General features: G+C 45.3%; 1 protein-coding gene and 1 non-coding gene across 2 annotated transcripts; one reads left to right on the plus strand and one right to left on the minus strand.

Annotated features, from left to right (window-relative positions):
* Window positions 1-12: 12 nt before the first annotated feature.
* CDT1 (chromatin licensing and DNA replication factor 1) lies at window positions 13-9,740 on the minus strand. Its single transcript, XM_051974789.1, has 10 exons — window positions 9,315-9,740; window positions 7,536-7,643; window positions 6,789-7,021; window positions 4,360-4,560; window positions 3,721-3,866; window positions 3,402-3,505; window positions 1,894-2,082; window positions 1,609-1,764; window positions 1,300-1,501; window positions 13-558 (listed from the first exon to the last, which is right to left on the minus strand). The coding sequence occupies exons 1-10, from the start codon at window positions 9,648-9,650 to the stop codon at window positions 395-397; spliced, it is 1,839 nt and encodes a 612-aa protein (XP_051830749.1). The 5' UTR covers window positions 9,651-9,740; the 3' UTR covers window positions 13-394.
* Window positions 9,741-17,794: 8,054 nt separating this feature from the next.
* On the plus strand, window positions 17,795-17,906 carry LOC127552564 (U6 spliceosomal RNA). The gene has a single exon (XR_007951438.1). It is a non-coding gene; the product is annotated as a U6 spliceosomal RNA (small nuclear RNA).
* The last annotated feature ends 5,936 nt before the right edge of the window (window positions 17,907-23,842 follow it).

Here is a 23,842-nt window from a genome sequence, read left to right on the forward strand (position 1 = left end):
GAGAAGCCAGCATTCCACAAACTCTGTAAAAGTTTAATGCCAACACGACAAACAAGGTCCAGCACTAGCACACAGGTTTGTGCCGAGACACTTTCGCAGTGGGTTACATGCTGGGTGTGCCCCCTCTACCTGGCAAACCCTAAGTAACCTGAAGCCCGGGGGAAGGCTGCAGAAATTAGAGCAGAATGGCTACTATCACACTCCCTGCACCCACAAAGAACGGGGATGAAATGCATGCTTCCTGGGAGTTAGTGTTTGTAAAAGGTCCATCCTATCCAGTTCCGTTTCCCCAACACACTTACACACTTACACACACACACAATTGCCTTCCCCAGACCCTTCAGTTACTTTGCCCAGGCTCAGAGTCCAACCCCGTCTGTCCGCGGGGCCTGGATTACAGTTGCTCCTCCTGCTGGGTGACCCTGGCAAGCCTCTCTGAGATGTGAGCCAGGTCCATAGACTTGTCCAGCTTCAGGTAGGTGTCCGTCCGGATCTGGTGGAGACTGAGCCAGTCGGGAAGCAGCTCCGAGAGAACCTGCAGGTGCTTCTCCATTTCCCCTGAGGAGAGACTGGGCGCATGAGTGGCCCACCCGCAGCCCCTGGAGCTAGCTTGTTCCAACCCCCCGGGGACAGCTGCCCTTGGGAAAGGGACAAGCTGGCCTGTCAGTTCTCTGCCCCACAACTCCAAATTCCGCCTAGGCAAGAAGTGTTCCCAGGTAAATTGCCTATGCGGGAAGAAGCTGGGGCCTCAGGCACAAAGGTCAAACCAGTTGGCCCTTTCCTTCTCTGGCTCAGTTTAAAGAAAGGGAGACTGAGGCAGAGAGGGTAAAGCGACTGGGCCAGGGTCACGCAGCTAGGAGGTATCTAAGGCTGGATCAGAACTCGAGGAGATGAATTTCTGGCTCTAGGCCTGGTGCTCAATTTACCTGTGGCATTTAGGGAGCACCTACTGTGGGCATTCTGGGAAGCTGAGGGCACAGACGTGAAGAGCTTCGTCCTCGGCCCCCTTCATAGCCCTCCTTCCTCCATTCCTGCCTCTGAAAACTGATGTCTCGTTAACCTCTGGGGGCAGCCCCACAGCCCAACAGTTTTAGCATTTATTAAGCACCTATTAGGTGCCAGCACTCTGTGCTCATGGTGCTGAATCTAATAGACCCCTAAACAACTCTGAAGATGCTGAGGGCAGGGGGTCTCTCCGGGGTACACCCCCAGCCCAGAGTGGGATCCATCCTGTTTTTAAAAGGCTGCGCCAAGCCCAGCCCTCCTCCACCCCAGGGACCTTCACGGGGTCCTACATACCCGACGTCATGGATGAGCGGTAGCTGCTGACCATCCGGGCACAGGCCACCTCCATGGTCAGCGCCGGCTTCTTCTCGGCCACAAAGACGCCCCGGAGGATGCGCGCCAGCTCGGGCAGCCTGGACAGCATCAGCAGCCGCTCCTCCTGCTGAGGCTTGCGTGTCATCATGGCCTGCAGTCTCTGGGTTTCCTTGGCACGGATCTTTGGAGGGGAGAGGAGGGAAGGAGGCGAGCAGTCAGCCACACCGTCCTTGGAGGACGCTGGGGTGCCCCCGTCCTCCCCATTGGTAACCCCCATCCACTACTCACCCGCTCCAGCAGGGCCTGGGAGATGCCCTTCAGGGCCCCAGGGGAACTGGATGGCGAAGCTGGATTCAGGGGGCTACTGGGGCCAGGCGAGCCCGGTGGGGGGGGGCTGCCAGGGCTGGCTGTTTTCAGGGCCAGCTGGCCCAAAGCCCTTTCCATCTGTGGCCGCAGTGAAGAGAGAGACAATTATCAGGACCTCTGGGATGCCACTCAGATGACCTCCCCCGGCCCAATCAAGACGTCACTTCTCTCCTGCCTGGCCCAGCGCTGTAAGACGGCGGCCCTCACCTTCGGCGTCAGCATCGTGCGAGCCCTGGCCAGCATTTCCCGCGCGGTCATAATCCTGTCCATCTGAGGCGGCTTTGGCAGCTCAGCAGGGACGATGTCCGGCACCTCATCCACATTAAACTTGGGGTGCCACCTGGTTAGCTGGTCCTCGGGTACCACCAGCGGTGGGTTCAGGGAGGCCAGGAAAATCTGAAAGGAAATGAACAGGTGAGACCAGCACCCGGCAAGTGGCCCAGCCTCCCAAAGGGGCTCTAGCCAGGTGCCCTAGCCAGGTGCCCTAGCCAGGTGCCCATCTGTGCAGGAGTGAGACGGCCTGAAGGAGGCAGGGGCTGTGAGCACTGAAGCCAGAGATGGGGCAACCTGCCCAACCACAGCACCTGGCGATGCCCGAGGGCCCCCCCACTCCCATGCCCTTTCACCCCTCCCCCCAGCCTTGTGATCGAAATCAGTGCAATGTCCTCTACCCACCAGAGCCCAGGGGCAGCTCCATGGTCAGCCCCCCCAGAATGTCTCTAGACTCCCATGGTTTTCACTTGGCTCTAATGGCCTTTCCCAGTGTCCTTGTGGGTCTGTCACTGGCACATCCTGATGTACTACATATAACTGTGTCCTCACCACTGGGCACTCAGGCCGCTGCCAGTGAGGGAGGGGCCTATATAATGCGATCGCTCTTCTTTGTGAAGACGCAGCGGACGATGATGAGGAAAATGCAAAAGCCATATAAAAATAAGTTCTCACAGACAAGGGGTTTAAAAAAATCAGCAAAAGTGGCTGCCCACAAACCCAAACCCAATGGTGAGAAATACAATTTGGAGCTGCCGAAATGCAGGGCACAGCTAAGGGGTGACCCTCTCAGCTCGGAGGTGCCCATCTCCAGGGCACCGATGTGAGGGACCTGGCACTGTGGGTGCCAGCCTCACTCAGCCCCGGGTGCGTCTCCCAGCCTGACATACAGGAAGGTCTCTGAGAAGTTTGCTGATTATCTACCAAAGGAAGGGTGGGGAGTGAAAGGGCGGCAAAGGAAAGACCGCTCGTCTCCTAGACCAGAACCAGATTACAATATAGCTGGGAAATCTTCTACAGAATGAAAATAGTGTCACAGAGCACAGATAAACTACACGCTAGGACTAAGTCACTGTGCGGCCCACGGGGATTTGGGATATGGGTGAGTGGCCCTATTTCCATTTGAAGTTGATGTCACTGTCCTGGAGCCATCCTGGTCCCAACTCTGTGCTCAACGCTCTCTCCGAGCCAATGATTGTGGATTGAACACTGTTCTGCTCAGCTTCCACTCCCAGGACCCTTTCACCTGGGGACCCTGGGGAAGCCCCCTTGTGCACCCATTCCCTCTGTGCCAGATCCATCTCCAAGGATCCTTGGGTCATGATCCATGTCACCCTAAGGCCCCACAAGGACTGGAGAGGAAGGACATCAAGAAGAGTAAAGGGCAGAGCCACCGGCCGAAGGTCTGCCGGGAACCCAGGTCCAGCCCCCACGGGGCTGCTCACCTTGTGCTGCTCCTTGACCAGGTTCACCAGGTTCCTGCTGAAGGTGTGCCGGCGCTGCAGGAGGCGGGAGGCCGAGAGCTGGGCCGCTCGCTCCCCATCCTTATCTGGGGAGAGGAGCCAGGCCCGTTACTTGGTGACCTGCAGGTCCCCACCCCCCGCTCCCAGCCTCTGCCCACTACGAGCACTGACTCCGCACTGAGGAACCCCCATTCTGGGCGAACAGCGACAACGCTGGGGCCGTGCTGGGGACGCTGCGCGGGGAGTCACGGCGGCGCAGGGCCCCGGCTTGGCCTCCCTCCTTCCCCAGGGGCTCACCCACCTTGCTCCAGCAGGGGCTCGATGGTCAGCTGGTAATCCGAGCGCTTCACGTTGCTGTTAAACGTGGGGATGTTCCGCTCCTGCCGGAAGCGATAGGAGGCTGGGTAGACGGTCTTGATCTGCCCCACATTTCGCTCCTCAAACCTCCTGGCAAGGCAAGCGTGGGGGCCTGGTGAGTGAGAGGCCCGGGACCTGCGCGTCCTTTGTTCCCAAGCCCCAGGCCATCCCAGGAAGCGATTCTCCCCCTCCCCCCCATATCTCCAATCTGAGACAGGCAGCCAAATGGGACAGACCTGTCTGCCTGTTTCCCCATCTGTGAAATGGATCAGCAGCACCTACAAGGCTGTTGAGAAGATCAAACTAACACAGGATGCCTTGGCAGAACCTTTAAAAGCGCCATAGCAATACTAGCAATAAAGGGAGAAACCAGCGGAGAGGTTTACAAAGCACTGACTGGGCGCCCAGCACACAGGAGGTGCTCAACAAGCATTCGTTCCCCCTTATCGGAGGCTGCTGCCGCGACTAGGGACGAGTGATCTGGGTCTGAGTGAAAGAATGGCACAAAGGCCGCCTCAGAGGAGACCAGAGAAAAGGAGGGACCCCGGGCCGGAGGCAGGGCTCCCAGCACCTCCAGACTCACTTGCGCATCATGTCCTGGACGCCCTGCTTGACCTTGGCAAAGGTCACCGTCTCAGAGCGATTGAAGAGCATGCCCACCACGGTGTCCATGCTGCGGAACATCTCGGCCAGCACCTTGTACTTGTAGGGCAGCGTGAGGCCCGGGGGCCCGGCCTGGGCGAGGGTGTGGAACCGCTCATAGGCGGGGGCCGGAGCCTGGGAGCTGCTGGGGCAGAAGCAAACCAGAGATCAGGGAAGGCTCAGGGGGAGCCCCCGCCCGTCCCTGCAGGCTGGCCTGGCTCCGCCAAGTCAGGGACTCCAGAAGAGACCAGAGATCCAGGCCCAGACCAAGAACTGTGGACCTCACCTCCCAGACCGGGGCCAGGCTCCCCAAACTGCCAGGAACTCGTGCCAGTCCGGGCCCAGGCAGGTCAATATCCTGTGATACCCCCCATAGCAGCTGTGATCAACAGTGTTTGTTCTAAAAGCATTATATACCTAACATGGGATGTTTCACACAATTGCACACAGACCACCTGTACCAGATGGTGTCTCAGGAAGAAATCAGAATTTGGAACTTGAAAAAAATGTTTTAAATGTTAAAAATTGTTTTTTAGGAAAAGGAAAATATTATTAATAGATACGAGTGTTGTTGTTCCCTCAGATCAAAAAAGGAAAATATTAAGAAAGAAAAAGGAGACAGAGAAAGGAAAGAAAGAGAAATACAGAGAGGGAGAGAAAGAATATGTGAGAGAGAGAGGGAAGGGGGGGGCGGAGAGGGAAAGAGGGGGGGAGGGAGAGAGGAGGAGGGAAAGAGGGAGGGTTGTTGTTCATCTCTAGGCCAACAGCCCCAGCTCTAACTGCATATAATGCAGAGAACAGAGTTAGATATCCAAGTCAAAAATCTGGATTCTTGACGCTGAGTGAACCAGAACACTGGACACAGTAACAGCAATACTGACAGATGTTCAACTATGACAGACTTGGCTCTTCTCAACAGTATAGCGACCTAAGACATTTCTGATAGAGTTGAGATGGAAAATGCCATCCACATCTAGAGAGAGAACTGTGGGGAATGAAAGTACATCAAAGGATAGTATTTTCACTTTTTTTTTTTTTTTTTTTGGGGGGGGGGGGTTATGGTTTTTCCTTTTTGGTCTGATTTTTCTTTCCTAACACGACTATTATGGAAATGTTAAAAACTGACTGTACAAGCACATCCTAGATCAGATTTCTTGCTGTTTTGAGGAGAGGAAAAGTAAAGGAAAGGAGGGGGGGAAATGTAGAAGTTAAAATCTTACAAAATAGATGCTGAAAACCATCTTTACTTGCAATTGGATAAATAATATACTAACAAAATGGGGGAGGGAGGGAGGGAGAGAAAACATTTGAGACTTATATAGACAAAAAAAAAATTAAAACAAGGGCATCTAGATGGTGCAGTGAATAGAACACGCCCCTGAATCAGGAGAACCCACATTGAACTCCAGCCTCAGACATTTAACACTGCCTAGTTGTGCCACTCTAGGCAAGGCATTTAACCCCAATTGCCTCATCAAAAGAAAAAAAAATTAATTAAAACATTTTAAATAACAAGAGTAGTCCTGCTAGCTGTGGAATTTACAGGCAAGTCTGTAGTTCCCATAAGGGCCTAGAATCTTCTGAACTGTCAGATGTAACAATCACATTTATCTTCACCCCTGGGTTATGGACAAGAAAATGCTTTGCAAATTCCAGGGTGCTCTAGATGCTCATGAATATTATTAGTAGTGAAATATGAGCTATGGTGATGACCAAGAATAAGGCTATAAATAGAAAGGCTGTCCTAAAAATGTTGATGCAATTTTAAACCATTAAAGCTTTACTAGCTTGTTAAAATAGTTTTTAATTAAAATTTAAAGTAAATTTGTTCAGTGTTTTTGTTATGTATAAATATATTTTATATATGGTTACCTATAAATGCATTTATAAACATTATATGTAAATATACATTTACATATTTAAACTGAATTAGAATTTAAATTTTAATGAAAAAGCTTGAATAGCTTATAAAAATAGCACTTTAAAATTTATTTAAAATTTAAACTAAATTTATCAAAATTAATACATTTAAATTAAACTTCAATTTAATTTAAATAAACACTTAATTTTGCAAAGCCAATAAAGCTTTGAAAACTAAAAAAAATTTTCCATTACATTATTAAAATAGCTATTAAAGTTTTTAATGGTTTAAAAGTTCACTAAGACTTGTGGGAGTACCCTGTTTGTTTGTTTTTTAAGAATGCTAAGTAGAAATGTTCAATTGGGTGTCAAGTCCACTTATCATGGACATGTCTTCGTAGACTAACAAAGACTCAGATTTTGTTTTTTTATCACCAATATTACGGGGTTCAGTTTCTGGATAGGTTAGTCCATGGAGTGCCTTCCCTTTCTTCCCTACCAGGATCTCACCATGATTCAGCTGCGGGTTCTTCTACCTTCTGGAGACCCGACTCTTCATTTTTCTTCTCACTAGCAGAAGTCGCCTCCTGGATCCGGGCCCCCAGCTCCCGTGCTCGCTGGAGTCGGTTCTTGAGGTTTATGTTGGCATTTGGGGTAGAAGTAAGGGGTGCAGCTCTGTGGGTCAGCTCCCGAACCTTCTGCAGCCGGGACTTCAGCTCGGTGAGATTTGGCTTTGAGTGGCCCTGAGTGGCAGGTATGAGAGTGAGGAGGCCAGCCCACCCCCAACATGCCCTAAGCACTGGGAGAAGTTGAACCCCAAGTTTATGGAGCAGTTTGGACATGTTGACCTGGCTGAGGAGAGTGACAAACCCCACACAGAAAAATTCAAATTCACCCACAGTCAGTGGAGGGCATTTCTTCTTTTATGAAAGATTATAACGGGTAATACAGCCCATAGGCAGAGCACTATATAATTGGCAAATTGCTTTTCCAAGTGTCCCAGATCATCAGAGGCATTATTCTTGCCATTTTCCATATGAAACACATCAGTTTTGGAAGGGAGATTAGAAGCCATGCACTTCTAATGCCATAGGCAAAGCACAAAGGCCAGTCTCTTAGGAATAGATCTCAAATGGAAAGCCTAACACCCTTTTACAGACGGGTTCTTCCCAGGACACTGGGTCCCATCCAGGACAGACAGGATTACAAAGCTAGCAGGGATGAAGAGGACATTCATCTCTGCAGGGATGTACTTACAACGGCCTTTGGGGCCTCTAGGCTGGGCGTCGAGGCTGGTGAGAGGGGTACCGCCTGTTCCGTCTGTTCCTCCTTTTCCAAAGAGGGGGAAGTGGAGGAGCTAGAAGCCTGTAAGGAAGACCAAAAGTCAGCATCCCCCTGCCTACGAGGATGAGCTCCTGGGTCAGAGTCAAGGTCACTCTGGAAGGAAATATCTATGAAACCCTTTCTCTAGAATCTAAGACAGCAGCAAAGGAGTGATGGATTTCAGTTCCCTGACCTCAAGGACCTGGGGGATCACACCAAGTGCACAATGGGACAAACTATAAAGTGTAACAGCTCACATTCAGATAATACTTTTTGGTTTATAAGGTTCATTATTGTATTAATTATATTTTAAGCTAATTAATATTATCTCATTCCCATGCTTACAACCACCCTGTAGAATGAACTGTATCCCTCATTCTGCAGATGAGAAAACCAAAGCTAGGGAAAAAGTGCCCCAAAGCACACAAAAAGTGGCAAGCTGCAACTTCAATCCCACTCTTCCTGAGAGCTTTTGTCTGAATCCTCTTTATATCCACAATGAGTATCGAGTGTCTGCAGACAGCAGCCGCTTGAGGATGGATGGATGCTGAAGGGAAATGAGTCTTTTTTTTTTCCCCATTTTATTTTGAATTTAAACTTGGGTATAATCAAAAAAACCACAACACTAACAAGTAGAGGCCCAGATTCATCACTCCACACAGCTACTGGAGGATCACAAACTAGCGAGTAACCTCCCTTCTCTCTGGGTCTGTTTCTTCATCTGTCAGATGGAGATAATGCTCTTTGTGCCGTCTATCCCACACTGTTTTTGTAGGGAAAGCACTCTATCAGTGTAAGCCGTTATTAGGGTTAAGATAATCATTTCCAACTTAAATATTCTAAAATTGAATTAGGAAGCCGTAACCACCCCAAAGAGAAATCGGTTCTAGAAAATCCCTAACAAAGGATCACTGGTCCTTCAATTAAGCGCCAAGAAACTCACTAGCTGGGGAGGCGGCCCAATGCGCTCGGGACACACCCCAACCTTTCAATCAAAGCAGGGAAGGCGGACATTTATGTCCCCACTTCCAGTCCCACCCCCAGAGGCCACAGAGACAAGCAGGAACGCAGGGGGTCCCTCCAACAACCACAATTCTATGAAAGTCTCCGGTTCCGTGCTCTGGGCGTGGCTACTCCTGCCGTCTCCCGAACTTTCTTCTCTAGGAACAGACTAACATTTCAGCAGATCTGAGAACTGGAAAGAGCCATAAAGGCCCCAAGTGGGGTCCGACACCCTCATCCTGGAAATGAGGAACCTGAGAGGCGGCTTGGGAAAACAAGTGCAAGGGTTCGAATGTCCAAGCAGTGGATGGCCTCCCCGCCCCGCCTCGCGCGGGCCTCTCCCCAGGGCCGCCACCCAGGCCAAATCCCGCGGCTGCGCCAGGGGGCTCGGCCCCTTTCGGGCTCCGCCGTTCAACACCTGCTGGTGGTCCCGGGGAACTTCCTCCCCAACTTTAAAACGAGCTACTGAGGGTTTAAATTCTCGAAGGTCTTTAGGAGCTATTTCATTGGGCCCCAAAACCCAGCAAGTTCCGCTTGCACTGTTAGGGTTTCCATCTTAGAGTCAATCAACAAGAACAAGTATTAAGCGCCCACTGTATGCCAGACACTATTAAGTAACTAGAGGAGTGAGCTGAGCTACGGCCGGCTGAGCTCTCGGATTTGCTGAACCCACAAAGCCCGGTTGGGAGGACCCCCTGGGGGCTCGCTCACCGTGACCTCCGAGGGTTCGGGGTCGGCGGACAGCACCAGCCTCCTCCGGGCGGCACGGCGCACTGGGGGGGCTTCCCCTTCCTGCTCCGGGTCCGAGGTCTGGCGGCTCCGCTTCCTGCCGCTGCCGCTCGGGGTGCCCGCAGGGGCGGGGGCCGGGGCGCCGGCAGTCCGCACCGGGGTGCGCGGGGACGCCACCCGGAGTCGGGCGCGCGCCCCCGTGCCCACCTGGGGCTTGGTGGGGCTCCTGCGGAGTTTCAAGGGGCCGCGGAGGGCCGCGGCTCCCGTCCGCGAGCCCTTGCGCAAAGAGAAGAAGTCGGTGACTCGGCGCTGCGCCATGGCGAGCGCTGGCGGGGAGAGGCGGAAGGAACGCTAAGACCACCACCGAGTACACAAAAGGATACACTACGTTCCAAACGGAAGTCGCGGCTCAGCTCGCGCGCGTTTTCGCGCCACTGCTGATGGCTCCGCCCCTTCCGGCCAGGCCCCGCCTCCGAGAGCGCGGGCTCGGCAGGTGAATTAGGAAGCGGAGCCCCCTTCACGCCAATCTCAGGCTTCTGAGAAGAGCTTCTGCCCTCCCTTTCCCTTCCACCCGGGCCCGCCTTCCGTCCCTTGGGACTGGGTCTGGGGAGTTTCTCTTCTTGAGTCGGAGGGAGGGGGGAATGGAGGAAGTTTGGGCAGTGGGAAAGTGATTAAAAGAGGTCAAAGGGAAGGGCCCGAGTCCACTCATGTTTTCCTTCTGTAGTAGCCAAAAATAAAAACCAGACCCAGAGCAAGGACCCAGGCTTTGGGGATGATGCCCCATGATATCTTTTAAAATCAAATTACGAGGAATTCCGAGAAAACTAAACCAGAAGTAAATAATGAGGGTGATGTAATAGCTGACGTATAGGTGGAACTCTCTGTGGGCACTGTAATAAAGCCCTTCACAATGACATTAATATCTCTTGATTCTCAATGAAAACACTAAAAAAAGTGCCGCTTTTTGCAGTTCCAGCGCTTACCAAGCGCAGACTAAATGTAGATTGTTTGAGACGGAACTGAGGGTCTACCCAAAGCCAAATCTCTAAACGCGCTTCTCTAAGCCCCACCGGTTAGGAACGCAAATAAAAGCAGGACGTTAATTAGTCCCTGCCCCCAAGAAGGCTGTAACCTAATAATAAACATCTAATAACAAAACATGGCCTTCAACGGAAGCGAGCCGAGGGGAGCAGCGAGAGGAGCCCCATTAGCCGGCATTGTGAGGACGCGGCCGGCCGGACCTCCTTAAAATGGAGGTTGGAGGAGGACGCAGCCAGTCAGAGGGAGGAGGGGCCGGGGGAATGGCGTTTGCGGGTGGAAAGCGATCCAGGAGAAGCGGGCGCGGGAGCTAGAGGGGAAGGAAGTTTTAGTTAGCCTGGCTGTCCCTCCGAAGCAAAGCAGATATTTGTCATTAGCCGGTGCGGGTCCCACGTGGAAAAAGAGGGAGGCCATTTGCCTGCAACAGAGATCCCGCTCGCTAGCGAGTAAAGAACTGTTACAAAATTAAACTTGGGGGGCGGTGCGGATAAACCGCAAGACCGGACCAGAATCACACAACTAATATCGTCTCATGGTAGAATTTGAACTCGGGTCCTCTGGATTCCAGTGCTCTATTCATAGCGCCTCCCAGCAGCCCTTTGGGCAACGCGTTTTTGAGAGATTTCCATATAAAATGTCTGAAGTGCTTAAATCGGGGTGTTTCACGAGGTAAACATCAGTTACTTGCAAATTTTGCTTTATCTATGGGGCCATTCATTCTCTAAATATGTTGATTGTGCAAGCTAGTCCCTCCAAGGAAATTCCATTCCAGTAAAGGAACGAGTTCCTTCTCCAGAACCGTTTGGACCTTCTCCGCGCCTCCATTAATAGTCAAAAAGCATTTATCAGGAAGAGCTTGCGCTGCTCCTTAGCATCCAGGACCGTCCGCAGCATCCTGATCTCTCTCTGGCCGCTGGACCCGTCCTCCCGGATGTCACTGTGCCCTTGAGAACAAAGAACAAACAGCACCAAAACAATATTGTATAATAATAATGACGAGAAAGCTGAAGTAGATATAGGAGGCTAAGGCTAGAACTGACAGGGACTTTAGAAGCCAAATAGCTCCTTTTACAGATAAGGAAACTGAGACTCAGTGGGAGCAAGTGACCGCCCAGAATAGCAGGAACTATCCCAGACCGGATTTGAATTCCGGTATTCCTGATTGCCGCTCCAAGGCTCTGTCTTCCACACTCCCTTCCTGGACAGTCTGATTTCATGGTTGATTACGCACTTTATGTAGACTAGTGTCCTGCTTCTGGATGGAGCAGGGAACAGTCGGAGTGGAACTGGTTATCAAGGTCAGCTTCCGGTGTTTTCTCAGCATTCTATTAGAAGACTCAACGTGAAGACGTTTCAAAAGTTCAAAGACTGGTTTCATCCCTGTGGATGCTTCCTCTGCTAATAGGATACACCTTTCTCTGTAGACCTTAATTAACAATTTTAAAAGATGTGGTCAAAACAATTAATTTCCTGGCAGCCAAATCTCTTCTAATGAGCCCTTCAGAACTTAGCTAGACTGAGCCTTGGACCCCAGAGATGCAGTTTGCCCTCCAGTCTGCACTTGGAAGTCTTCCCAATTCTGGAAAAATTACTGACGTCTATAGAGTGCTTTTTATACATTATGTTATTCGAGATTCGACACACTCCTACTATTAGCCCCACTTTACAAATCAGAAAACCGCGGCTCAGAGAGTTTGTCCTGTCCGTTTGAGGCAGGATTTGAATCCAGGTTTTTTTTTTTTTTTTTTTTTTTTTTTTTTACTTAGTTCCAGCAGCCCATACTGCCTCTAGGGATCCTGTAGACTTTAGAGCATTTCCTCTGTTATGCTGGCTTTCTAAAATCCAACAATGAATCATTAGAAGATAATTTTGAAAGATTATATAGTTTTTTCCAAAGTGGGATCCCATTTCTTTGGGGGCAGCTGTGGACGGCCTCTCACTGGTAGATATTCTATAAATCAGAAAGTGGGAAAATAGATTATATCCCACCCTCCCCAAATTAGCCAACTCTGGGGTTTGTCTCCTACAAAACTACATGATCAACTGTGAAAGACTTGACAATTCGAATTCAGACAGTGATTCAAGACAATTCCAAAGGACCCATGATGAAAAATGTTATCTACCTCCAGAGAAAAAACTGATGAACTCTAACTGCAAATTTAAGCTTTTTTTTTCCACTTTATTTTTCTTGCTTTTTTTCCAACATGGAAATATCTTTTTTATGATTTCACATGTATAATGGGTTTAATATTGTTTGCTTCCTCAACAGGCAGAAGAGAGGCTGGAGAAAGGGAGCCAAAAATTTAAAAAAGAATGTAATGGGAAATGCCTGAACAAGTTGTGGTACATGAAGCTGATGGAATATTATTGTTCTATAAAAAATGATGAACAAGATGATTAGAGAAAGGCCTGGAAAGATTTACATGATTTGATGGCGAGTGAAACAAACAGAAGTAGGAATACATTGCATACAATAATAGCGAGAATGTATGATGATCAACTATGAGACTTGGCTCTTCTCAGTGGTTCAGTGATCCAAAGCAATCCCAACCAGAAAAAGAACTAAGGAGACTGAATGTAAATCAACACATGCTATGTTCATTTCTTTTTCCTGTTTTTTTATCTCTCCCATGGTTTTTCCTTTTGATATGATTTTTCTCTCCCAACATAACTCATAAAACAATGTACATTAAAAATAAATAAACTAAAAAAAAAAAGAATGTTAAAAATAAATAATTGAAAAAAAGAAATCTTCTGATAACATCAGGTCAGGTGAGGTGACTAACTAGTTATTAGTAGGACTTAATATTCCAATCAGCTTCTCTCCCATCCCCCAGTCCCAGAATGTTCTCCTCCTTTATCTCTCTGTCTCAGAATCTTATCTTCCTTCAAATTAAACGAGAGGAGGGTTGCTCAGTAATTAATGGCAGAAGCAGGAATGGTAATAAGAAGCAGGAAGCATATGTACTACTGAGTTGGCCCTTTGCTCAACCCTAATATTCATCCTCCTAGAAAATTTCCCTGGGCTTCCCAATTATTAATATGTTTTTTCTCTCCTTAAACATATTCTCATGTACTTTTTTTGTTTTGTTTTGTGGGAAGAGTCATATAGATGGAACCTGAGAATTTTATGTGAATCTCTATGTGAATTATATTTGTTACTGAACAAAGGCTTTTCTAATACGAACTTATGGAAAGGGGAATATGTGGATAGGCCATTTTGTGCTCATTTTGCCCAGGTAGGTTATATAGATTCATGCACATAAAGGGTGCCGTGTGTGAGTTTGTTTTTGCCTGTGTAGGTTAGGTGTGTCCACATGGGTCTGTCCACATGTGGCTCAAAGGGAAGCAAGAGAAGATATTTCTAGAAACATCTCCTCCCCCTCCTTTCCCAAAAGAGACTTTGATTCCTGCCAGGAATGTAAGCAAGAGGATGGGGCCAGAGGCTACTCTGCAGAGAGAAGAGGTACTGAGCTAGAATTAGATCTTCAGCTATTAATGTTGCTGTTCATTCGTGTCTCGCTCTTCATTACCCCATTTGGGGTTTTCTTGGCAGGGAACTGTTTGCCAGAACTATTTCTCTAGCTTATTTTACAGATGGGGAAACTGAGGTAAACATTGCCAGAGATTGGATTTGAACTCAGGAAAATGAATCTTCTTGGCTCCAGGCCTGGCACTCTACACTCTATGGTGCCATCTGGCTACCTTTTGGATTATAGGAATTAATTTTTAGGTTCAAACTACTGTCCTGATTATTATTCCTTAACAGGATAGGAGGACCCCAAGCTACATATCTGAGGCTTGATTTCCTTCCCACCAAATGCCAGTGCCACAATGAATAGCAGACCAATCCATTTATCTAACTTGATAAAACAGAACTCAAAGTAAAGAGCAGCCAGGAGTGCAATGGGTATAATGCTGGGCCTGGAGTTATGAAAACCCAAGTTCAAAGCCAGCCTTGGATGACCCTGCCTCAGTTTTCTAAACTGTAAAATGGGAATCATGATAGCATTTTCCTCTCAGGATTGCTGTGAGGATTGAACGAGATATTTGTAAAATGCTGGTATATAGTAGGTGCTTAATAAATGTTCCCTTCCCTTTTTAGCACACCCTCTCAAACCTTCTTTGATTAATAACAAATTCTTCATCCTCCTAGATCTTTCTCTCTTACATACCTCCTATTAACGTGTTGAAGTTTGTCCTCACATTTTTTAGCAGCCCCTCCCAGGCTATTCCTTCTTTCACACCCTGCCCCAGATGGCATGCTTCTTTCTTCACACTGCTATTCTCAGACCTTCCCTCTGTCGCCATCACTCAAATGCTTCCTCCTCTTTAAAGGTCCCTCCACACTGGCTTTTGCTCTGCATTATGATTTATTGTGAGTAAATGTTTTATACACCTATATAGCTGAAGTTATATAAAAATTTCTCTGGTGAGAAGGAATCACCAGTGAAAAAAGTTTGAAGAAATCTTGATCTACTTGTAACCATTATCTTCAGCTCATTTGGTTCCTTCCCCACCCCAAAATCATAGTCTTCCATGTCCCGACCTACTCCCATCTGACTTCCCAATTCCCCAATCTGGTGCCTCAGTCATCATCCCACTCTAAATGTCTCTACCAAATGTAGCTTCAGGTATTTATTATCTGTGTCACCCTGGGTAAGTCATTTAGCCCCATTTTCCTCAGTTTCCTCATCTGAAAAATGAACTGGAGAAGGAAATGGCAACTCATTCCAGCAGCTTTGGGAAGAAAACATCAAATGGGGTCACAAAGAGTCAGATTGAACATTTTTTTTAATCACAACACTTTAAATCTTTTAAAAATACATAAAGCATTTTTTCATGGCCCAGGAGAACGGTGTTTCCAGTAAATAGTGTTTGGTTTCTTTTTTTTTTTTTTTTCCCTTTCTTTTTTTGGCTTAGTTGCTCTTAGCATTTTTGTAAAACTACCTACATTTGGGCAGCAATGCTTCCACTTGCAGGGTTAGGAAGGCGGAGAAGGGACATGCTGCCTGCCAGTGGTACTGAGAACTTGGGACATTTATGAACTTTAAAAGAGAACTGAAGACACAGAGCATCTGGTTCAGAGACAATTTTCTCATCTTACAGCTTTGGATTCCCTTTTTCTTTGGTAACCAAAAATCTCTTACTTGATTATGTTAAAATTTGTCCTATAAAGTATCTCATTTATCTGTGTCACATTTGCATGCAGATTTTCCTCCTGAAAGCTATATAAATAACAAATATATATCAGAAGGTACAGAGGACCAAGCCTGGTAGGGGCTGGAAATACATAGATGAAAAATGATAGTCCCTGCTCTATTATATTTTACTGGAATCCAGGGCGTGGAAGTGACTTGGATCACACAGCTAAGTAAGTATCTAAGACTATATTTGAAATCCTGACTCCAGAACAGGTGCTCTATCCACTGTGCTGCCTGGCTGATGTTTATCTTATAATTAAGGGACAGTGAGAAGGGCAAAGAAAAGGTAGTGAGTGAACAGCTGAGATATTATGCTAGGAGAATGAAATTTAAAAGTTGTAGAGAGTTCAAATGCAAATTAAACTAGATCAAGTTTTCTTCAACTTTTTCTACTGGTGATTCCTTTTCACCAGAGAAATTTTTACATAACTTCAGCTATATAGGTGTATAAAACATTTACTCATAATAAATCATAATTTCATGACCCTCTCATTCAGTTATGAGATCCTTTATGGGGTTGAGAACCATAGTTTAAAAAGATGGAGAGTAGATGACTTTGGAGATACTTTCTGACTCTGAGAGTCTATGATTCTATGAACCCAACACCTAAAGAATAAGGTACAAATTTTGTCTAGGTGACTTGTCAGGTCCAAGTTATGAAGCTCAGCATTTGAGTTCCAAATGAGCTGAGGGAAAGATGTTCCTTCCAGGGGTTATTTTTGATGACTGTTTTGGTCTTTTGTAAATAAGTATAATGTAAATAATGCTTTACAAGTAATATAATGTAAATTTAAGAGAGTGGATATGATTTCCACATCCCAATTCATTTTATAAAGTCACAAATAACAGATGTAAGGAGGTATTAATCTTTTGGTGATCACTTTACAATATATGAACATCCCTCTAATTGAAACAGAAACAACTTGATTGGCTAAGCAAAAATAATAATAATTTTATAAATCTAGATATAGTTAAGCTCTGAGATGTTAGAGGAATTATCTCCATTCAAGTCAGTCATGGAGGAAGAACCCAGTACCTAAGGGAAGCATGCTCATGGAGTGAAAGGGTTCTCTCCTTCTTGGTCATGTCCCTTTGAAATGGAGTCACTCAATGGGTGAGAGACAGTGAATCCAGGAGGGTGCAAGATTACTCTTTCCTAATGAACACAAATCCAGAGAGGCAATCCTTGGAGGGAGAGAACATCATTAAGTAATGAGACCCCTAAAAGCGGAGAAAAAAGCCAGTTGTGAAGAAGAACAGACCCTGGGAACCCCACCTAACATCCCACCTAGCAAGGACACTGTACCCAAAGGAATCACTTGTGGATTATGAGGTAAGAAAGGTCTTCCCATCCCTGTAGTACTAGGAAACTTAAGTTGCCTTTGTCATATATGTATCCTACACGTGTGCCTCATTATCACTGAACTTTACATTTCAGTCCACTGTTCCCATAGAGGCTACATATATTTATGGGAAAGTACCCCAGGTTTATGTGAAGAGGGAAATGGTTTGAAGCTACAGTATTTTTTCTTGCATGCCATTTTAGTAAATGCAGTTGAATTAATTGTTGAATAATTATTGGATATTTATTATTTGATACTGTTAATTATTGGGCAATTGTTCATGGGAACCACACCAATGGGGGCTCATGAGCTAAGTAGAAATCCACAGGATTTCTCTTAATATCCAAGATAGCATCCAATGCTCAAATGCAAATGCAGGTCAGGGATGTAACCCCAGAGAGGGTTTTATAGTATATTTACAAACTTGATTTCCTAATAGTCCTGTGAGTAAGTAAACAAAAGATATACACAAAATTGTGTGAAGGATTCATTCATTCAAGTCATTTCAGAAATAGCTGAGTGTTGCAATGGATAGAGCACCAGGAAGACGCAACCTCAGAAAGACTTCTGGACTCAGACACTTAATAGCTATGTGATCCTGAGCAAATTACTTAAACTCCGTAAGCCTCAGTTTTCTCATCTGTAAAATGGATATTATAATAATAAGATCTATATCCCAAGGTTATTGTGAGAATCAAATGAGACAATAGTTGTAAAGTATTTCACACAGTACTTGGGAAGGTACATGTTAATTATGATTATTGTTGTTGTTATTTCAAGAGGAAAGGGGTGCTAATAAATAAAAGTTAGGGAAGGAAAATCAGTCAAGGTTTTATATAGGGGATGGCATCTCATCTGTGTTTTAAAGAAAGTCAGGGTGCTTGCTTCAGCAGCACATATACTAAAATTGGAACAATACCGAGAAGATTAACATGACTCCTGTGCAAGGACGACATGAAAATTTATGAAGAAGAAAGTTAGGGATTCTATAAAGCTGAACTGAAGCGGGAATGCCCTTCACTGAGGCAGAAGAGGCGATACCATGCATGGGGAACATCTTGTGAACTATTCTAGCTGGAATGGATTATGCAAGAAGTTGAATAATATGCCTTAAAAGAATAGATGGAAACCAAACTGTGGAAGGCTTTACATGTCCATCTGACCAAAATAAATAAATATGTTTTAAATGGGGGGAAAATGACAACCCAAGGATTTTGTATTTTATCTTGGATACAATAGAGACCAATTGAAGATTTTTGAGGAGGGGAGCAAGGTGATCAGATCTAAATTTTAGGAATCTCAATTTGGTAGCTAAGGGGAGAATGGATCAAAGTGGAGGTTGGGGGCAGGGATATCCATTAAGAGGCCCTTTCAATAACCCAGACCAGAGATGATAAGGACCAGGGTGGTTGTTTGATCAGAAAGAAGGAGGCAGAAGGGAAGAGTGATTAAGGAGGACACTACCACTGATAAGATGTGGAAGGGGCTGAGAAGCCTCAAGCAATCCAGGAATGTAAATGTATGTAAATGTAAATGGTGGGGCTTTCAACAGAAATAGAATCTGGAGAAGAGGAGCAGGAAAAACAACGTGCATTTCTGACATATTATATTGAAGATGACAAGGAAATATGCAATGGGAAGAGTTTAGCAGCCAATTGGATCAGAAGAGAGATTAGGGCTGTGTTTATAGATTTGGGAGTCATCTGCACAGAGATGATAATTGAACTCATGGGAGCTAATGAGAGCAATGGTGTTCTATCTCACTCCATTTTTTTTTTCAGGATCATCGAATTGTAGCATTTAGAAGGGTTTTTGAAGATGGCAATTGAGTCCAATATCTTCATTAAAAAAAAAAAAAACACCTCATGTTGCCTTTTTTTTCCCATCATAGCAATAGGATGGAAAAATATATATGTATATAATTGAAATAGATGTAGAAATTTTAATTAATAGATTTAATTATTTAGTTAATATAAAATATGTATATATAATATATAGACTCCCAATGATCATCTCCTTTGTAACAAAGAAAAATCATTAAGCAAAATCAATCAACACAGTTACCACATCTAACAGTTTTTGCAACATCCCACAAAGACTCTCTTTTCTTTGTCAAAAAGCAGATTAATTTCTGGAATTATGCCCAAAAAATTATCAAACTGTGCATACCCTTTGATCCAGCAGTGTTTCTATTGGGCTTATATCCCAAAAAGATATTAAAGAAGGGAAAGGGACCTGTATGTGCCAAAATGTTTGTGGCAGGCCTGTTTGTAGTGGCTAGAAACTGAAAATTGAATGGATGCTCATCAATTGGAGAATGGCTGGGTAAATTGTGGTATATGAATGTTATGGAATATTATTGTTCTGTAAGGAATGACCAGCAGGATGAATACAGAGAGGCCTGGAGAGACTTACATGAACTGATGCTGAGTGAAATGAGCAGAACCAGGAGATCATTATACACTTCGACAACGATATTGTATGAGGATGTATTCTGATGGAAGTGGATTTCTTTGACAAAGAGACCTAACTGAGTTTCAATTGATAAATGATGGACAGAAGCAGCTACATCCAAAGAAAGAACACTGGGAAACGAATGTGAACTATCTGCATTTTTGTTTTTCTTCCCGGGTTATTTTTTTAAAAAAAAATTACCCTGGCATGGGTTCTGTCAATAAAAAGTTATTATAAAAAATTTTTTTTAAAAGCAGATTAATTTCCTTGATATTCTGGGACCCAACCTAGTCATCATAAACACTTGTTTTCATGGTTTTTGTTTGGTTGGTTGGTTGGGTTTTGCTGAGGCAATTGGGGTTAAATGATTTGTCCAGAGTCACACAGACATTCTTAAGTGTCTGAGGTCAAATTTGAACTCAGGTCCTCCTGACTTCAGGGCTGATGTTCTATCCACAGCGCACTTAGCAGCCCCTTCATGTTTTTTTTTTTTGGTTGGTTTTTTTTTTTTGGTTTTTTACGTCCAGGGCCGCTAGGTGGCGCCACAGTGCTTAGAGCGCTGAGCTTGGAATCAAGCACAAATTGGAGCTCAAGACACTTACCCGCAAAATGATCCCGGGAAGTCCCTTCGCCCCCTTTTCCTCAGTTTCCTCATCTGAAAAATTAGCGGGAGGAGGAAACAGCTAACCGCTCCAGTACCTTGGCCAAGAAAACTCGAAATGGGGTCAGGGAGAGTCAGACCAGACCGAAAGAGCATATGCGGCCCTTCTAATTCTGCTCATTTTACAGTCTCAGTTCATCACGTTGCCGCCCAGGGTCCCCCTTTTCCATAGGAGGACGGGAATTTAAGTGCTCCAAGTGGCCAGCTGGTGAGTGGGATTCAAACCCAGACTTCCTGCCTCCTCCCGCCTCAGCGCCATCTCCACTAACTATACGGGACTCCCTTTGTCCTTCTGGACCTCATCCCGGGCATGGACCCCTTTTATCGACCTTTCCTGACCCCCCTCCTCATCAGAATTTATTCCAAGCTGCCTTCTATCTGGACCCCTCATTCGCCGCTGGAATTAATCTCACAAATTAGCTCATGATTAAGTGATAATGGCTGATAATGGCTTACTAGGGGCTTTTGATGTCTTAACTCAAAGGGACTGAGTTAACGCATGGGGCAATTTCCAGGACTGTGGAAGACAAGGCAAAGGGGTTTTGCAGCAAGAGGGAAACTGTTCACATTAGGACAGTCATTACCTATTGCCTCTAAGTTTCTGGGTAGGTTTATTCCTCTATAAATTGGTGGGAGACACTCAACCCCCCGGCATATCCTCCAAACTCCCAATCCTCCACCGTCTCCTCCTCTCCCCCAGGGAGGGGGTATGAGAATGATGCAGCCTTTCTCCTGGCTCAAGGTCAACTGCTCTTGATACCATTCCCCTCTTCCGTGGTCCAGCATCTCCACAGTGGAAGAGAAGGAGAAACGGAAAGAGAAGAAGGGAAAGAAGAAATTAAAAAAAAAAAAAACAGAGAGGAGAGAACAAGAGGAAAGTAGAGGAGGAGAGAGAAGGAAGGAAGGGAAGAGAAGGAAAGAGCAGGGGAGAGAGGGTAAAAGAGATGGGGAGGGGAAAGGAGAAAGGTCCATATGTACATCTGTATCCTTGTGGCCTCTCCTACTAGAATGTAAAGTCCTTGCAAGCGGGGATAGTTTCATTCATTGTATTTGCATTGCCAGTATATTGCCACACAGTACCCAGCATAGAGTAGGTGCTCAATAAATACTTAATGAATTTAATTAAATTGAAGATGATTAAGCTCAAGAAATACTTACTGAATTTAATTAAATTGAAGGTGATTGAGCTTATAAAGTTGTATCAAGGCAAAAACCTTGAAATCTGGCCCTAAATGACCTCATCAGGGTCATTGCTTTCAAAAAGGCCTCTCGGTGCTACTAAGATGACAGTGTTGGAAACCACTAAAGAATTTCAAGGTAAATTAATTCTCTGAGAGGTCTCTCGCTGCCAGGCTCCTGTGGGTTTGAGGCAGCTGCTTCTGGCCTCTAATGAGAAATTCTGTGGTTGCATCTGGTCACACATGTTGCCCTCCATGAATACATTTGGCTCTTGGCCTGAATCAATCTGGCTTTGGTCCATTTGCCCCCAGGTAACTTTCAAAGACACTGGGATGACATGGCATGTACTAGTCCAGCTACAACTCACCAGTTCTGTGACTTTGGCAAATCATTTAACCTCCTGAAGGTTCATCTGTTGAGTTGTTAATGATCTGATACCCTCAAAGAATCATTGGAGAGCTCAAATGGCGTAATGGACACAAGAAAACTGTAGGATGCTATAGAAAAACAAAGTTATTATCATTATGGATTCAGGAGAATATAGACTGGGATAAACTTTTTCTTTGATCTTTACAAGAATGAATATGAAAATCTGGTTTTACATGAAACACAGGTGGAAAAATGTTTTACTTTTCAAAAGGATTTACCATAATTTCCTTTAAATGGCCATTTCCTTGAGGGCCTTTCGATATACTTGATTAATAAATATTTATTAACTATATTTATAAGTGGGTATGGCACTCATGTCCACCCTTCTTATCTCAAGTTCTCTTTTTAAGTTGGCTCATTGACCCAACTTTCACCCAAACTAGCACATCTAGCTGGGGTTTTTTCCTAGAGATAGCAATCCCAGTGCTACGACCAACTCAGTAGCATAGCAGGTAACCCTCTTATGAGAGAGTTTACTCCTAACAATTATAACTCCTGAGCCCCAACTGGTTCATTATAAATTTAGTAAATCAGCTGAAATGATACCATTAACTTTTAATCAGAAATATTTATTAAACAGAAGGCAAAGCAAGAATAGTTAAAACATGATATTTTACCCACAAACCTGGGACACATTCTCCCCTCCATGGTCATGGTGTTTGTTGGGGAAAGTGGGCACTAATTTATAAAATCAAAGTATGAAGGATAGCTAGAGGACACCATAGTACATAGATTGTCAGGCTTGCAGTTAGGGAAACTCATCTTCCTGAGTTCAAATCTAGCCTCAGACACTCACCAGCTGGGTGACCCTGGATATATGTCCTCATCTGTAAAATGAGCTGGAAAAGGAAATGGCAAACTGTGGCAGATCTTTGCCTAGAAAACTCCAAATGGGGTCATGTCCTGCTGGACATGATTAAAAAATAACCAAACAACTATGGAAACAAGTCTGGGAAAAGTCTCAGTTCTAAATTATATATACTCTTTAGTGTCCTTTGTTTTATCAGAAAATCTACATTTCCTTCTCCTGCTCCCGCTAATTTTTCAGATGAGGAAACTGAGGAAAGCAAGGCGAAGGGATTTGCCCAGGATCATTTTGCTGTTAAGTATCTGAGCTCGAATTTGTACATCCACTGATTGGTAAGGTCATTCTTATTTTGGACCTATCTCCAATGAATGAGACCACTTCCTGGTTAGCTACAGGATATTACTGTTCCTCTGGGCTATAGATTAACCCAAATAGAATCTAAGCCTGCAGAGCTCTTCCAGGTACCATTCATTGTCTGGACTCTGAAGCAGAATTATATTCCTTCAGTAAAAGCATTTTCCTTAAGCCAGGATCTGCAGTACTTTTCCACATTTTATCCTATGGCTGGACACTGTCGGATTTCCACTTCTCAGTCAGTAGATGGCAATGTAAGGAAAGGGAAAGATAGACTCTTTCTCCAATAGTTAAATCATCCCAACAGCAGACAAGGGTGCAAATTCCAGGGTCATCCTGTGTCCCACTTCCCAGGAGCCTTTCAGAACCACTCAGAGGTCCAGTCATAACCATCCCTACTGAGCCAAAGCAGTGTCTCTTGTGTAAAATAATTCACGAAGAGAAGTCAGAATCCACATTTCTATAGACTAAGCCACAATGAGGCAACATATAGTTGTACTATAGTCCCTAAATCCACAGATCTAAGGTTTCCTCTCTTTCCATGTGAAGTCTTCTTCCCAACCTTAGGAATAACATCCTGGGTGATCAAAGTTTTGAAAGTTTCTGAGTTTGAGAGTTAGGATCTAGCCTCCAAAAGGGAGCAGAATTCTCCAATATCATGCTCCTTGGAGAAAGAAGACGATTATCATCGCAGCCCTTTTAGCTGGAAGCTGAGAGCTACATTCTGAGGGCCAGGAAATGTGAAGCTTGCCAGCCCTTGTCGTGGTTCAGGTCCAATACGAGAGAGAATTGTTTTCCCCTCAAAGTATACTTACTCCCTAGGAAGAATGCAATGGGTTATTTGAACACTTCATGTTTCTGTATCTCTATGAGTCCTTTGCATCTTATGTACCTTCTGTGGATGAAATTAAAGCTATCCTATCCATGTAATTTGTTGAGTATACTGACTACCTCTGGGGGAGTAAGGAACTGTTGTAATTTAAGCCTGATTCAGGTCATTCTGGTGCTTCTCACTCAGGACTAAAATGAAAAGATAACAT

The sequence above is a fragment of the Antechinus flavipes genome, chromosome 2 (assembly GCF_016432865.1).
Source record: "Antechinus flavipes isolate AdamAnt ecotype Samford, QLD, Australia chromosome 2, AdamAnt_v2, whole genome shotgun sequence".
Taxonomy (NCBI): domain Eukaryota; kingdom Metazoa; phylum Chordata; class Mammalia; order Dasyuromorphia; family Dasyuridae; genus Antechinus; species Antechinus flavipes.